This window comes from Nematolebias whitei, chromosome 17 (assembly GCF_014905685.2).
Source record: "Nematolebias whitei isolate Nwh7 chromosome 17, NemWhi1, whole genome shotgun sequence".
Classification (NCBI taxonomy): Eukaryota; Metazoa; Chordata; class Actinopteri; order Cyprinodontiformes; family Rivulidae; genus Nematolebias; species Nematolebias whitei.
Window position 1 is genome coordinate 16357570 of NC_056514.1, and position 13431 is coordinate 16371000.

General features: G+C 39.5%; 1 protein-coding gene across 1 annotated transcript in view; it reads right to left on the reverse strand.

The window, feature by feature from the left end:
* Nucleotides 1–2529: 2529 nt before the first annotated feature.
* Nucleotides 2530–13431, reverse strand: part of LOC119424138 (zinc transporter ZIP11) — a 107927-nt gene continuing 97025 nt past the window's right edge. The window contains exons 4-7 of the mRNA XM_037691605.1: nt 5779–5848; nt 4143–4241; nt 2900–3058; nt 2530–2809 (exon numbers count right to left, since the gene is read on the reverse strand). Of these exons, the coding sequence (XP_037547533.1) occupies nt 2731–2809; nt 2900–3058; nt 4143–4241; nt 5779–5848 (407 nt within the window). The 3' untranslated portion in view covers nt 2530–2730. The remainder of the gene's footprint in view (nt 2810–2899; nt 3059–4142; nt 4242–5778; nt 5849–13431) is intronic.

Here is a 13431-nt window from a genome sequence, read left to right on the forward strand (position 1 = left end):
ATATATATATATATATATATATATATATATATATATATATATATATATATATATATATATATATATAATGTGTGTGTGTATAAACGGCATAACAGCGTTTTTTTATATTGATAAGTTATTTTGATGAAATGGCTGTTGTCCGATATTTAACTTTATCGCTAATATCGGATGGTACCCATACCATGCCGATAATATCGTGCATCCCTAGTCTTTTTTCATTACTTTTTGTTTCAGCTGGAGCATTTCACCACATTTTAGCCTGTTTGTCCTCCCATAAAATTAAACCTTGAACATGTTCCTCTGTTTCCTGTGTTTATTGACCCATAAATCTTTAGAACAAGGTAACGTTTTCATTCAGGCTCATTTACAGCTCCTCTACAAAGCTTTAAGGGAACACGTCCCTTAAATAATCAAATAAAACCACTTCAAGTATGGAGGTTTTGCAGGATGTTGTCAGTGCTGTGATCGGAAAGCAGCAGATGAACAGAGATGCCTGAGCTTCTGGAAATCTTTTGTTGTTTAGTGACAAATAATTATTGACAGCTTCATCAAAAGTTCAGTCATTTTGAACTGGCCTCCGGTGGTAAAGATATAAATATTAAATTAAAAACCTGCTTGTAGCACTTGTCGAGGGGTAGCGCTCTCAGCTACTACCCCATCAAAATGCTCATTTTATAAATTTGATTGGCTACGTTATAAATGCGTCAATTAGCTGTGGCCGCCATCTTGAATATTGTCGACCATTAAAATCTTTCCAGTGTTTCATGAGATATTTAGCTAACGTAACGGGCGAAAAACATTCTTGTCCTGTTGGTTTCTGCAGCGGGCGATAACATTGGATTTGTTGTGGGCAGTTTTTTGAGCAGCCTCAGTTTGAAGAACTGACAGGACTGATGAGCTAACGGCTAGTCCGGACTCGGCCTGGACTAAAACAGATCGAACGATCGTCATTCATGGGAGTTGTTTATCAAACCTCTGCGCTGCTACTCATTTTGCATTAAATGGTTAATTAATTAGAAGCGCAAAAATCAGCAGGTGTAGCAACACGTAGCGCTACCTGAGTCTTCATGCCCGGCACAAATGTTATATATTTCCCAACATAAAAACTCCTAATGTTAAATGGAATAAACCACTTCAATATGTTGAACTCTGGAGGTGCTTTAAGAAGACAAGGATCAGCTTTGGTCTTTTTTTTTTTACCGTTATTTTAGCAGGATAAAAAAAACATTGAGATTAAAAACTTTTTTCAAGGGAGACTTGGTCTAAACTTTGACTAGCCCAGGGGTGTCCAAAGTGCGGCTCGAGGGCCGTTTGCAGCCCTTGGAGGGATTCTGTGCGGCCCACGACTGCATTTTAAACAACAGTATCATTTTGGCCCGCAAAATATTCCCAAGAGGAGCAATATTAATTACAATACAAACCTTTGGTTATAATTAACCCTATTATTATTATTAGTTGTCTTTTTCTTTTTATTCCATTTTATTCATAAAACTTTGCTAAATGTAGCAAGTGTTTAAAAATATGCAGTTGATTTAATAATCGAGGGAAACTGGACATGTACATTGGTACAATCTGCATACAGGTTGATCAGTTTTTGGGCCGTCCAGGGTCCAAAAGAACTTTTTAAAGAAGAGTTACTTAAATTATGCCTATGTTTCTGAGAATAGACTAAAATTAACTTTCCAAGCACAAAAAAAAAAAAAAAAAAAGATTAGTATGAGACCTGGATTAAAATTGTAATTTTAAAATATAGGTTTAAATATTTATGGCGTTGTAAATGTTTTTTTTAAAGCTCTTTTGCCACCAAAATAGTTTTTTTTGTCCTCTCTCCAAAATGTTCACATTTTTTTAATTTAAAAATCAAAAAGCAATAAATACCTCACAAGTATTAAGTACACTTAAAAAAAAATCGGGCTTGTGAGTGCTTTTATCTCGACAGTTTTGGCCCGCATATGAAAAAGTGTGGCCACCCCAGGACTAGCCATTATCTTGCCAGTCATGTCAGTACTTTAATGCTATTTCTAAAAGTTCAGTTTGTTTGGGAAGCTTTCTAAAGTTGGGTAGGATGTTAATTATTTGTAACTTTTACAAAGAAACCTTCAGATTGTCATGTTGTTGAATCAAAACGAAGGAAATGTCTGATAAAAACATGTAGTTCATGAGCCTGACCACTAGAGGGCAGCAGACCGCCCAGATATGAAAACAGCTGTACAAAGAAGATTCAAGAGTTTAGTTCCAAATCATTTGTTGTCCGTCCCAAAATACCAGTCCAAGAACAACATTTAGCTTTTAAAAACAGAAAAAATATTTATATATATATATATATATATATATATATATATTTCATTCAAAGTTCTCAATTCCCAGCAAAGACCACCAAACATTCACCAAGTCTAGAATGAAAAAAATAATATTTTTTCCATTTAAACATATTTTTGATTAAGAAAAGACATTTGAAGGAAAACTTTAGACTTTTTAGCTGCTTATTAGAAAAGACACATGTAGCAGGAAAATACAGCCTAAATGTTCAAGTAGAAACATCTTGATAACTTTTTTTTTAACAAACAAACAAAAACAAAACAGTTTGGTGCTTTTCGTTTCGATCATATTCAAGTAGCAGTAATTCAATTTAAATTGCATAACAGTGTTTTAAAAGAAAACACTGGGTTTGGTCCCCTTTTTAAAGAACTGAGGTTTGCTGAAGGTTAAACGACGATCGCTGCCGTTGCCTCAGCCCAGCCCCACGTCCAGTGACATCATCACAACGAAGCCCAGGATGGAGGTCCAAGACGCCAGTCTGCCATTTCCACTGGAGACACCAAACAGAAAGCATGAGCAGGTGACTTTCAAACTTTACTTTTACACGACGCTACAACTGAAGAGTCCTCTTCTGTCCCACCTGACTTGTGCCTCAGGTATGATGTCATCCACCACCACGTACACCATCGCCCCGGCTGCAAACGCCAATGCGTACGGCAGCAGAGGCTCTGCCAGGACAACGGCGCCAGCTCCCAGCAGGCCAGCGATGGGTTCCACCATCCCGCTGAGCTGACCGTACCTGAGGTGACACCACAAAAAAAGTTAGGATCTGACTTCAGTTGTGTTTCTACAAATAAAACAACCACAGGAGGCAACAAGTATCAGATTTAGTTTCAACCAACAGCGTCTACTTTGTCCTCATTCAGCTTCTTTAGCAGAAGATGTTGGACTTCATTAAAGCACTGGATGAGTCAGAAGGTTAAGGTGTTTGGTCCGAACAGATGTGTTCAACTTTGTAACATCTGTGTTATGACACTTTTTTAGACTTTTACAGACTCAAGGTTTCTGTTGATTTCTGATAGACCTTTAATATTAAACCACCCTCAGATGTCTTGTAATGTTCTGTGATCAGCGAAGCTGTTCTGTCTGCATGCCGATGTCAAACAATTGGACGTAGAAAGGATTTTTTCTCCCATTGGCCTTACAATGAATCTTGTAAGCATAAACAATGACCTGCCATAAATCTTTTCTTTTAAACAAAGTTTTGTTTTATTTCATTGTTTCAGGAAAACAGATGTAATCGACTCTTACATTTCAACAAGTCTTTGCACCACTTTTGCTATTTAAGCCTAAAACTTTGGGACTAGACAAAATGTATTTATTTATTTTTCCTTCTTTCAGCTTCTCCCTTCTTCAGGCGTCACCACAGCAGCGTAAGTTGCACAAAGACTTGGCAATAATTTTTAGAGCAGAGATACGTTTAGAAACATGTATCTTTGAATTTTTAGAATACACAATCGGCAGTAGTGTCTAAAAACTTTTTTCATAATACTCCATACATGGAAAATATGAAAGTAAAATCCCATACTTTCCAAGACTGTGTAAGAAACATTTACGATATGTTGTCTTGTCAAATTGTAGAATCAAATAGGAGCAAATACAAATTTAACAAAACAGGACCACATAATCACCCTTGTGGAACTCCATGTGCAATTGATGATTAGGTTTTATTTATAATCAGCAAAAAGCAGTCAACATAAACTAAAAAGCAACTTTTATGGTCTTTAACTGTTGCAGGAGGAGATCCAGATATAAAAGTGGAGTCAGCTCAAGTCTTTGTACTTTGTAGAATGTTTAGCAGTGACATGGAACAGTTCACCTACCAGAAGGCCTTCCATGTTGAGATCCCTGAACCCTGCAGTGGTAGGCTCACTGCCAGGCCTTCTGGAAAGTTCTGAATACCAATTCCAATGGCCAAGTTTCTGTTGGAACACAAACAAAGAAGAGTCAGAGCATTTCTCTCCACAACAAATGCCTGGTGCCTAAAGTGGAACTTCCTCATGTCTTCAGGGCAGAATAAGGTGTGTGTGTTCCAAACTTACACTATCAAGATAAAAACATTTAATTTTCAAGTTTGATTTTGAAAATCTGTGAATGGCATTTGTACAAACAAAGATTTTAACACTTTGGAAGAAAGAGGGGGAAAAACTTTTTAAATCATATAATCCTTTACCAGCCAGGAAACCTACATGACAGACACAAAACTGAATATATGTGTGAAATATTGTTCACGGTGCTAAAAATAAAACAGGCTGTAGCAGACGTCATACATATTTGAATCAAATGTCTCCACTGATGAGACTCTGAGGACTCAACCGTTTGCCTACATCTCTGATAGGATACTTAGCAGAGATTCAACGAAATTGACGTTGAGGAAAATGATGTAAAGTTTCTTAGAAACTTCTAAGATCACTTTAGACTTTTACATTTTTGAACTTCAAAGAATGATTAGTTAATGTCAGTCATGTTGACAAACCAGTACTACAACCATCACCCCACATGTAAGTCCCATAAGGTATTTATTACATAAATCCACTGATTCCAGAAGGAGACTAACAGCTCCCACCTCTCACTGCTGTGGTGAGATGTAACCAGTAGATGTCAGCCTATAGATAACCACAAGCACAATAAGTGGCCTCACTACTTTGATGTAAATTACCAGTTGGCTGCTGACCTGTGTGGACCGCTGGAGGTAACCTGCTCCACACTGCACAGGATCAAACAGGCTCAGATAAAAGCTGGATAGATGGATCTCCTGTAGTACAGCTGACTATTGTCTCTTCAGTACCACAGTCCAACCATGTGATGCCAGCAGAACACAACACAGAATCAGAACACTATCAAAATCCCACCAGATGGTATTCTTGTGAATCTTACAAGAACAAAGTCTATAAAAATAGCTGCAGCCACACATAAAACTCCTACCTAAACTAAATGATTGTCAGTAACGTTAGGGAGATTTCTGCTTATATAAAATTAGAACCAGGTATATTTTTTTTAAACAGAAGGTCATGATGTCTGGAGATAGTTTCTTGTTCATTATCATCAGTGATAGTACTATGAATAAAATAACCTGATGCTGAGAGTAGATTCTGGCTGAGCTTTTATTTGTACCAACAGTACTTGGTCTCACCGCTAGATGGGAACAGCATCCAGCGGATTTGTTTATCTGCAGCTGGAAAAATAAAAACCTTTACCACCACAACACCCTTCATTCAGCATGCTCTATGTTTCATCCAGAAACAACTGTTTGCATTTTATACCAAACTTTTTTCAATTTAAACCTCCAAAAAAACCCTGAACTGTTTAACTAATGAAGCCCAGCTGGACGTGTCATCCCGTTTCTCTCAGGTTCACCACCCAAACTGACAGATACAGGAAATCAATGCGTTGGATAGAAATACCTGGCCGTGGTTGTATTTCTGTACGTCTTGTTCCCAGTATTGATATTATTCCTACCTGGCACTCTCAAAAGTGGCAGAAGTCGTCTTTCCTACAGCTCCGAAACCAACTCCTACAGCCAAGCCCTCTGCAGAGACAGAATACCAGACATACCAGAAGTAGTTGTTTTATTGGTCACACTGTTTAAAAAACAATTATTTAAAAAAAAAGACAATAATGAAAAAGAATAAATGGTGACAATCACATATAAGGTGAACAAATCAATAGACAGAAAAATATACTGGAAGAAATAAAAAGCAGGTTTGTGGTTTTAGTCAGAACACTGATGTTACAGAGAAGATCTGTGGGGGTTTCCATTGTACAGCTCTCATTGTATTATTTGTTGTTGCTGCCTTTAGCAGGTTTCTTGGGATGATAGATGTGCAGAGGTGGCTCTTGAGACATGTAGCATGAAAGACATCTGGCAAGATATTGGGTCACGTTTTTCTCCTTGAGATTTAATGACGTAAGCGTGCACCTGGGGAAGCTTCTGCTTTGAAAACTGCAACAGGACTGAAGCAGTAAAGCTGTACTTTCAGGGATTTCTGGACACCTCTCATTGTGCTCTGCCCACCCTGTGCAGCACCTCAGTCCTCCAACATCCCATTTATCTAATTTGTTTTGCCCGTCACGCACACTTTAAGTACTCTTCGTTCAAAGTGCAAGTGAAAAGGTCACAATGAGCGATGTACCTGTATGCGTATTTGTGTGTTTGAGAAGTTCGAGAGTGCGCTTGCATGCGCTGTGAAGACAGATTTACAGGCTGTTTTGCATTTCACGCAGTCACGACACCTCTCCACACTGATTACAGGCTGTCAGGCCACCTGAGGACAGGTGTGGGCTGGTCAATCGCTGAGAGAGTCTTACATAACAGCGGGGTTATGACTTGAATATCCAGGTAGATATCCTGGCAGGGAAACAACCCTTTTCAAGCTAAGCTTTGGAAAAATTTCAAGGTGCAAGTGAATGAGTCAGGCTCTTTAAGCAGGTACACACAGAGGATCCTTTTTTCAGAACAATCAATCAAACAATCTTTCACCATGTTTCTTCATCCCTACGATTAATATTTACAGAGTGCTTTTTTAAGTTCTTCATCCAAAGGATAGAAAAACACAAAAACAAGAGGAATATTTTGCCCCCTGTGGGGTTAAAAGCATCATCTGCAGCCTCCCTGGCATTCGTTAGTCTCCCGAGGTGCATCCATAACAACTAGGTGTAGAAAATTATCCTCTGCTGCAACAGCAGTCATAAAGCACCATACACCCAACGGTGAGACTGTCACTCGCAGCGCATATATAAAATTATGGTATAATAATCTTGTACTGGGAATAAAGTCTACCAATATAACAGAATACAGAAGTTTTTTGATTTCAGACTGGTTTGCTTTGTCAGTAATGGTAGAAATGGTTGTAGAAATATTTAATCTGAAAGTTGTTTCCATATTCAAAGGTACAAAGTTCTTTATTTGCCATTTGTGCACAGACCAACAACCCAGGCACATTTGAATTCTTGTGCAGAGCTCTCTCTGTCCACTCTACAGTGAGAATATAATGTATACCTACTTGCACGAGTTAAGGTGTAATAGATACATTAGACAAACAGAAATAACAAAAGGTCACGTGCAAAATATTGTACTTTGTTAAAAAAGGGGTCGCACAACATCTCAACAATTGAGCTCCTTGAACATTGTAACTCCATGCATCTGGCTCAGTTAAGTGGAGTAGAAATGGAAAGGCCACAGGAAGTTTAGGCGTTTAATAAAAACTTTACAAGGACATTAAAACACAAGAGGTCATTTGAAGACAATGATCTCCATAAAAAGTCATCCTGACCAACAAGATGGATTTTGTTTTCAAACAAAACTTGACAGTGATTGTTTTTGTCTGTCCAAACAGGTCTCACTTGTAAATGAGTCTTTGAGGCTCAGTGTGATTTATCTGTTTAAATAAAGGTTGAATGAATAAAACAGCTTTTGTCTGGTTTTACTGCAGTAACTCCACAAAGCTGGTCACTTCGTATCCTAACTCTCAAACCCTCAGAAGAACAAAGTTCTGCACAGACCTTGAGGCGGCTGTGGCAGGGTGGCTAGAGTTCTCCAATGCGAGAGTTGGGGGTTTGAGTCCACCAGCAGTCAAATGCCGAAGTTTCCCTGAGCAAGACACTGAACCCCTCGTTGCCTCCGATGTGTGTCCCATCAGTGTATGAATGTGATATAAAGCACTGATTAGTCTCTAGTAGAGTGCTGTATGAATGGGTAAATGAGGATACAGATTGTGGTGTAAAGTGCTTTGAGACTCTTGATTAGATAGAAAGGCGCTATAGAAGTACAGTCCTTGTGTTGAGAATGGGCTCCAGGAGCTCCGAGTAGGACTAAATAAAGTCCTTTTGGTCTTACATCTGTGTCACAGAGTAGACATCTTCTCTTCTCCAGCTTTAACTCAATTTTAGAGCTCAAAAATTGCTCATTTCAGACTACAACTTCTTTTGTCTGTGAACATGCATGTGTTTGTGCCTGTGGTATGTGTGTGGGGGATTGGGATCAGAATCAGAATAAACTTTATTATCATTGCACTGAGATACAACAAGAACATTGGTAGGAATGTCTTACCTAAAAGAGACTCAAAGAGATACCAGACACTGTCCCTGGTAGAGTTTTAAAACCACACCGATGGGTGCCTTGATGCCCCAAAAAAACAAAGTTTGAAACTGAACTCAATACATAGCTGTAGACAGATGTTCCTGACATTGTACAGAAATATCTATAAAGTTGTCAGTCAGAACGGACTGACACAGTCCAAAGGCTCTTGGCAGGTAGAATGAACAACCACAAGGCACAAACACTAGAACCAGTTAACGAGTCAAAATCTTACAGATGCCATTTGGGAAATTGGAATTTTTCCAGTCAAGAAGAGCTGTCAGGTACATTCATCATTCTCTTTTTCTATTTAAACTAACAAGCTGGAGTTCAGGTATCTATGTTAATGTATTTGGCAGCTGACATTGGAAACTGTCTGACAATCACAATAGTGGAGTAGTTCTCATATGAGTGGGTGACATGGCCTAAAGAATTCGAAGCCTTGAAAATTAAATTCTCTTGTGACCTCATTCTAGCATATTTCAGAGAATGTAACTATGCTGCAATAAAGTAAAAGAAAATGTCAAATCCTCAGTGTCATGACAATAATAAGCCTTGGACAAACGCGCACAAGCTTTGAGGTAAGCTCATTTACTCACCCTGAAGCCAATCTGAAAGGCAAAACACTGGTACAAAAGAATGGCATGATTAGGATGTTATTCAATCGGGAAAATGTGGCAATAGCAGCAAAGCAAAAACAAGTTCTTACAAAACATCTGCTTAAGAATCATCATTTGAGCAACGGTTCAAAATAACGAAAATAAAAATTTAGGAATTGGGGCAGCCCAGTGGCTCAGTGGGTAGAGCTGCCGCCTCTCAGCTAACAGGTAGCTCCGGTTCAAATCCCAGCGCGCGGCCTTCCTGGGTGGAATTTGCATGTTATCTCCGTGCATGCGTGGGTTTTCTCCAGGTACTCCAGTTTCCTCCCACAGACCAATAACATGCATGTTAGTCTGATTAGTAACTCTAAATTGTCCCTAGGTGAGAGTGAGAGAGTGAATGGTTGTTTGTCTCTATGTGTCCCTGTGATGGACTGGAAACCTGTCCAGGGTGTCCTTGTAATGGACTGGAGATCTGTCCAGGGTGTCCATGTGATGAACTGGAGACCTGTCCAGGGTGTCCCCCATCTCTCACACAGTGATAGCTGGATATGGGCACCAGTGACCCCAGCAACCCAAAAAAGGAAGAAGCAGGTAAAGATAATGGATGGATGGATGGATAAATGGATGGATGGATAATTTGTTAATCAGTTTCTGGAATCCTGCAAACTAAATTCAAGTCAGTACTTCCTTATAACTTTTTTCTCATTAATGAGAATTGCCTTTTCCATTTTCTCAGTGTGAAAAATAAAACTTTTCAGGATAGAAAAGAGGGACAAAACAAAAGTGTTAGGTAAATGTTCCTCTACAGAGCTATATTTCATGCATGGTGTGCCATTCATATGACATTCTTTTATTATTCCCATCTTGTTATCATATAAACAGACATCTTAATAATTTTAACACACAGCTATGGAGTCAAGCCCAGTGTGACCTCCATCAGAAGGGGATAAATCCACCGAGATAATGTTGCCCCGTCTAATCTTATGTTATGCTTGGCTGAGAAATGTAATTTTCTGCCACTTATTGGGTGTTAAGATGCTTCAAGACTGTAAACAGTTAACCCTAAACAATGCCATTTTCTACAGGAGTCCGCAAACCTGTATGTCTTTATTAAAAAATAAAAAATAAAACAACCAAGCCAAAAAAAAAAAAACTATGCGGCTCTAGAGAAGAGTATTTTAAATTGGATAAAATAGGTGACAAAGATAGTATAAAAAAAAAACAAAAAAAAAACACAAGACAGGCTGTAAAAAGAAGGCAGCAGAGAGACAAAAATCAGAATAAGTAACCCTACCGAAGTGGACACTTCATCAGAATGCAACATCTGTGGTCACCATGGCAATGGTGCAAACTGGTTCCAATTAACCTCCATTTGGCTCACCGCAGGCAGACATCCTGCAGCACCATTATGCCAAGGAGAAACTTGGTGTGGATTCTCTTAACTATCTTATGCAATCCTGGACCTTTCTGAAATACACAAGAAGGGTCAGCGGAAGCTACTGTATGTGCTTAGAATAAACTTCTTTTGAGCTTGAACACAAATGAGCTGGGAAGGTTAGAAGTTAAGCAAATGTTGTATATGGTGTGTGGTACACTAACACATTAAATAATAATCAGTATCTTTGATTTTACTTTTTCTCAAAGCTTATCAATGAGAAACTGACAGAATCTCTTCTTTCTATCTGTAAAATAGCTGATTCAGCTTTCTGATGGAACCTCTGGAGGAGGTCAAACAATGAGAAAAGCTGCTAGCCCCAGAATGAGAGCTTTCTGCCAGCAGTCTCTGTCTTGTAGCGCTGAATCACAGCTGGAAATGTGAGCAGGAAATAAATGGACTGCACTTATATAGCACATTTCTATCTTATCAAGATACTCAAAGCTCTTTACCCTACAATCTGTGCCCTCATTTACCCATTCATACATCACTCTACAAAGCTAATTGAACAAATAATTCTAAACAGACTAATCAGTGTTTTATCACATTCATACACTGATGGGACACACATCGGAGGCAATGAGGGATTCAGTGTCTTGCCCAGGGACACTTCAGCATGTGACTGCTGGTGGAATCGAACCCCCAACTCTCGCATTGGTGGACGACTGCACTAACCACTCAGCCACAGCTGCCACAGTTCTGGTAGAGTATCATTCACTGTAATGTGAATGACCGTTGTGAGACAGGTTTGTTTTACAATACTGACGATGTGTTGTCGCTACAGTAATCTTGCTCAGTACGAGAGGAACCACAGGTTCAGACATTTGGTGCATGTGCTTGGCTGAGGAGCCAATGGGGCGAAGCTACCATCTGCGGGATTATGACTGAACAACTCTAAGTCAGAATCCTACCTAGATGTGATGATACCAAAGCACCGCAGATCCTCAAGTGATCTCTGAAGTCGGCTCCAGCTGGTGCAGAGAGCCGCCCGCGACCAGGATGGCCCACTATGAGTGTGTGGTGTTAAATGACTTGCAGATGACCTGATTCTGAGTCGAGGTTTTGTAAGTAGCAGCTGTGGCTGAGTGGTTAGAGCAGTCGTCCTCCAATGGGAGAGTTGCGGGTTCGATTCCACTGGCAGTCCTATGCTGAAGTGTCCCTGGGCAAGACACTGAACCCCTCATTCATTCATTCAACCCCATTGCCTCCGATGTGTGTTCCATTGGTGTATGAATGTGATCTAAAGCTCTGATTAATATTTGTATAGATCTAGTAGAGTGCTGTATGAATGGATAAATGAGGACACAGATTGTGATGTAAAGAGCTTTGAGTATCTTGATAAGATAGAAAGGTGCTATATAAGTACAGTCCATTTACCATTTACTAGATGTTTTTCTTCTAAATCAGAGTCCAATGGCAGGAGAACATTAACCATTAATACTTCTGCCAACTCTTATTCATGAGGCTCACTTACAAGTGTCTGCTTGAATCCTATGCCAGTAAAATATGAACTCCTAGAAACTGAAAATTTTGTCCCCTGAGAGAAAAAAAACCTAATTAGTATTTTAATGTGCTTCATTTACAACAAATCATGACAGCTAACTGGACAGAGATGATGGATGAATCTCAAGGCTTCTATAAATCAAGTCAGAAAAACGTCCAGGACAAATCCAAAATAATATTAAGGTTTTTCTTTCATATGACTTTTTTATTTTAATAGTAAAATCAACAAATAAGAAATAGTGGGTCTACTGTTTGATGAGGATAGACATGAGACCATAGATTGTGGCCTTCAGCAGAATCTGGTCAGGCTACACATTATCATCCAACTTTAGGCTTTAGGAGTAAACACTAAAGAGGAAAATGAGTTTTGGGGAAAACAATTCTAATCTCTTTAGTAAATATTCATTAAGTAACTTTGTCTGGCATTAAAAAAATGCACACTTTTCTGTCTAAAAGGCAACACGTCCATTGATTGACTAATCAGCTCTGAGAGCAGAAGCAGCATTTCTGAAGTTGTCGTCCATCATCTTCAAACTGCTCACTGTTGCAAGAACGTTTTGAACGTATGGTAATGGCTATTTCAAGCAAGGTGCAAAATCCTAAAACTGTTGAAGATTTGAGTGAAGGCAGCAACTTATTTCTTCTTCTTCTTTTGGCTTTTCTCTGTTCAGAAGCTCCACAGTGAGTCATCCTCCTCCATCTCTGTCCTCTGCATCCTCTGTCCTCACTCCAACTACCTCCATGTCCTCTCCAACTGCATCCATATATCTCCTCTTTGTCTTTTTCCTGGCAGCTGCATTTCTAACATCCTTCTACCAATATACCCACTGTCCCTCCTCTGGACATGTCCAAACCACTGTCCCTCCTCTGGACATGTCCAAACCACTGTCCCTCCTCTGGACATGTCAAAACCATTGTCCCTCCTCTGGACATGTCCAAACCATCTCAGTCTGGCCTGTCTAACGTTATCTCCCAGTTGTTCAACCTGTGCTGTACCTCTGATGATCTCATTCCTAATTTTATCCAGCCTTGTCACTCCTAAGGAGAACCTCAACATCTTCATTTCTGTTACTTCCAGTTCCGTCTCCTGTCTTTTTGTCCATGTCTCTGTCTCTCTAGACCATACAATATAGCTGGTCTCACCACTGTCTTGTAAACTCTTCCTTTGACTTTTGCAGACACCTTTTTGTCACAAATCACTCACTGAAACTTTTCTCCATCCACTCCATCCTGCCTGGACTCTCTTCTTCACTTCTTTACCACATTCCTGATTTTCCTGGACAGTGGACCCCAAGTACTTGAAGTCCTGCACCTTTGTGACCTCTGCTCCTTGCAGCCTCACTGTCCCACTGGCCTCCCTTTCATTCATACGCATGTACTCTGTCTTACTATGGCTTACTTTCATTTTTCTTCTTTCAAGTGTATACCTCCACCTCTCCGAGTTCTCTTTGTAGTGGACTAGGCCTATGTCAAAACTGACCAGATGGACAGAAACT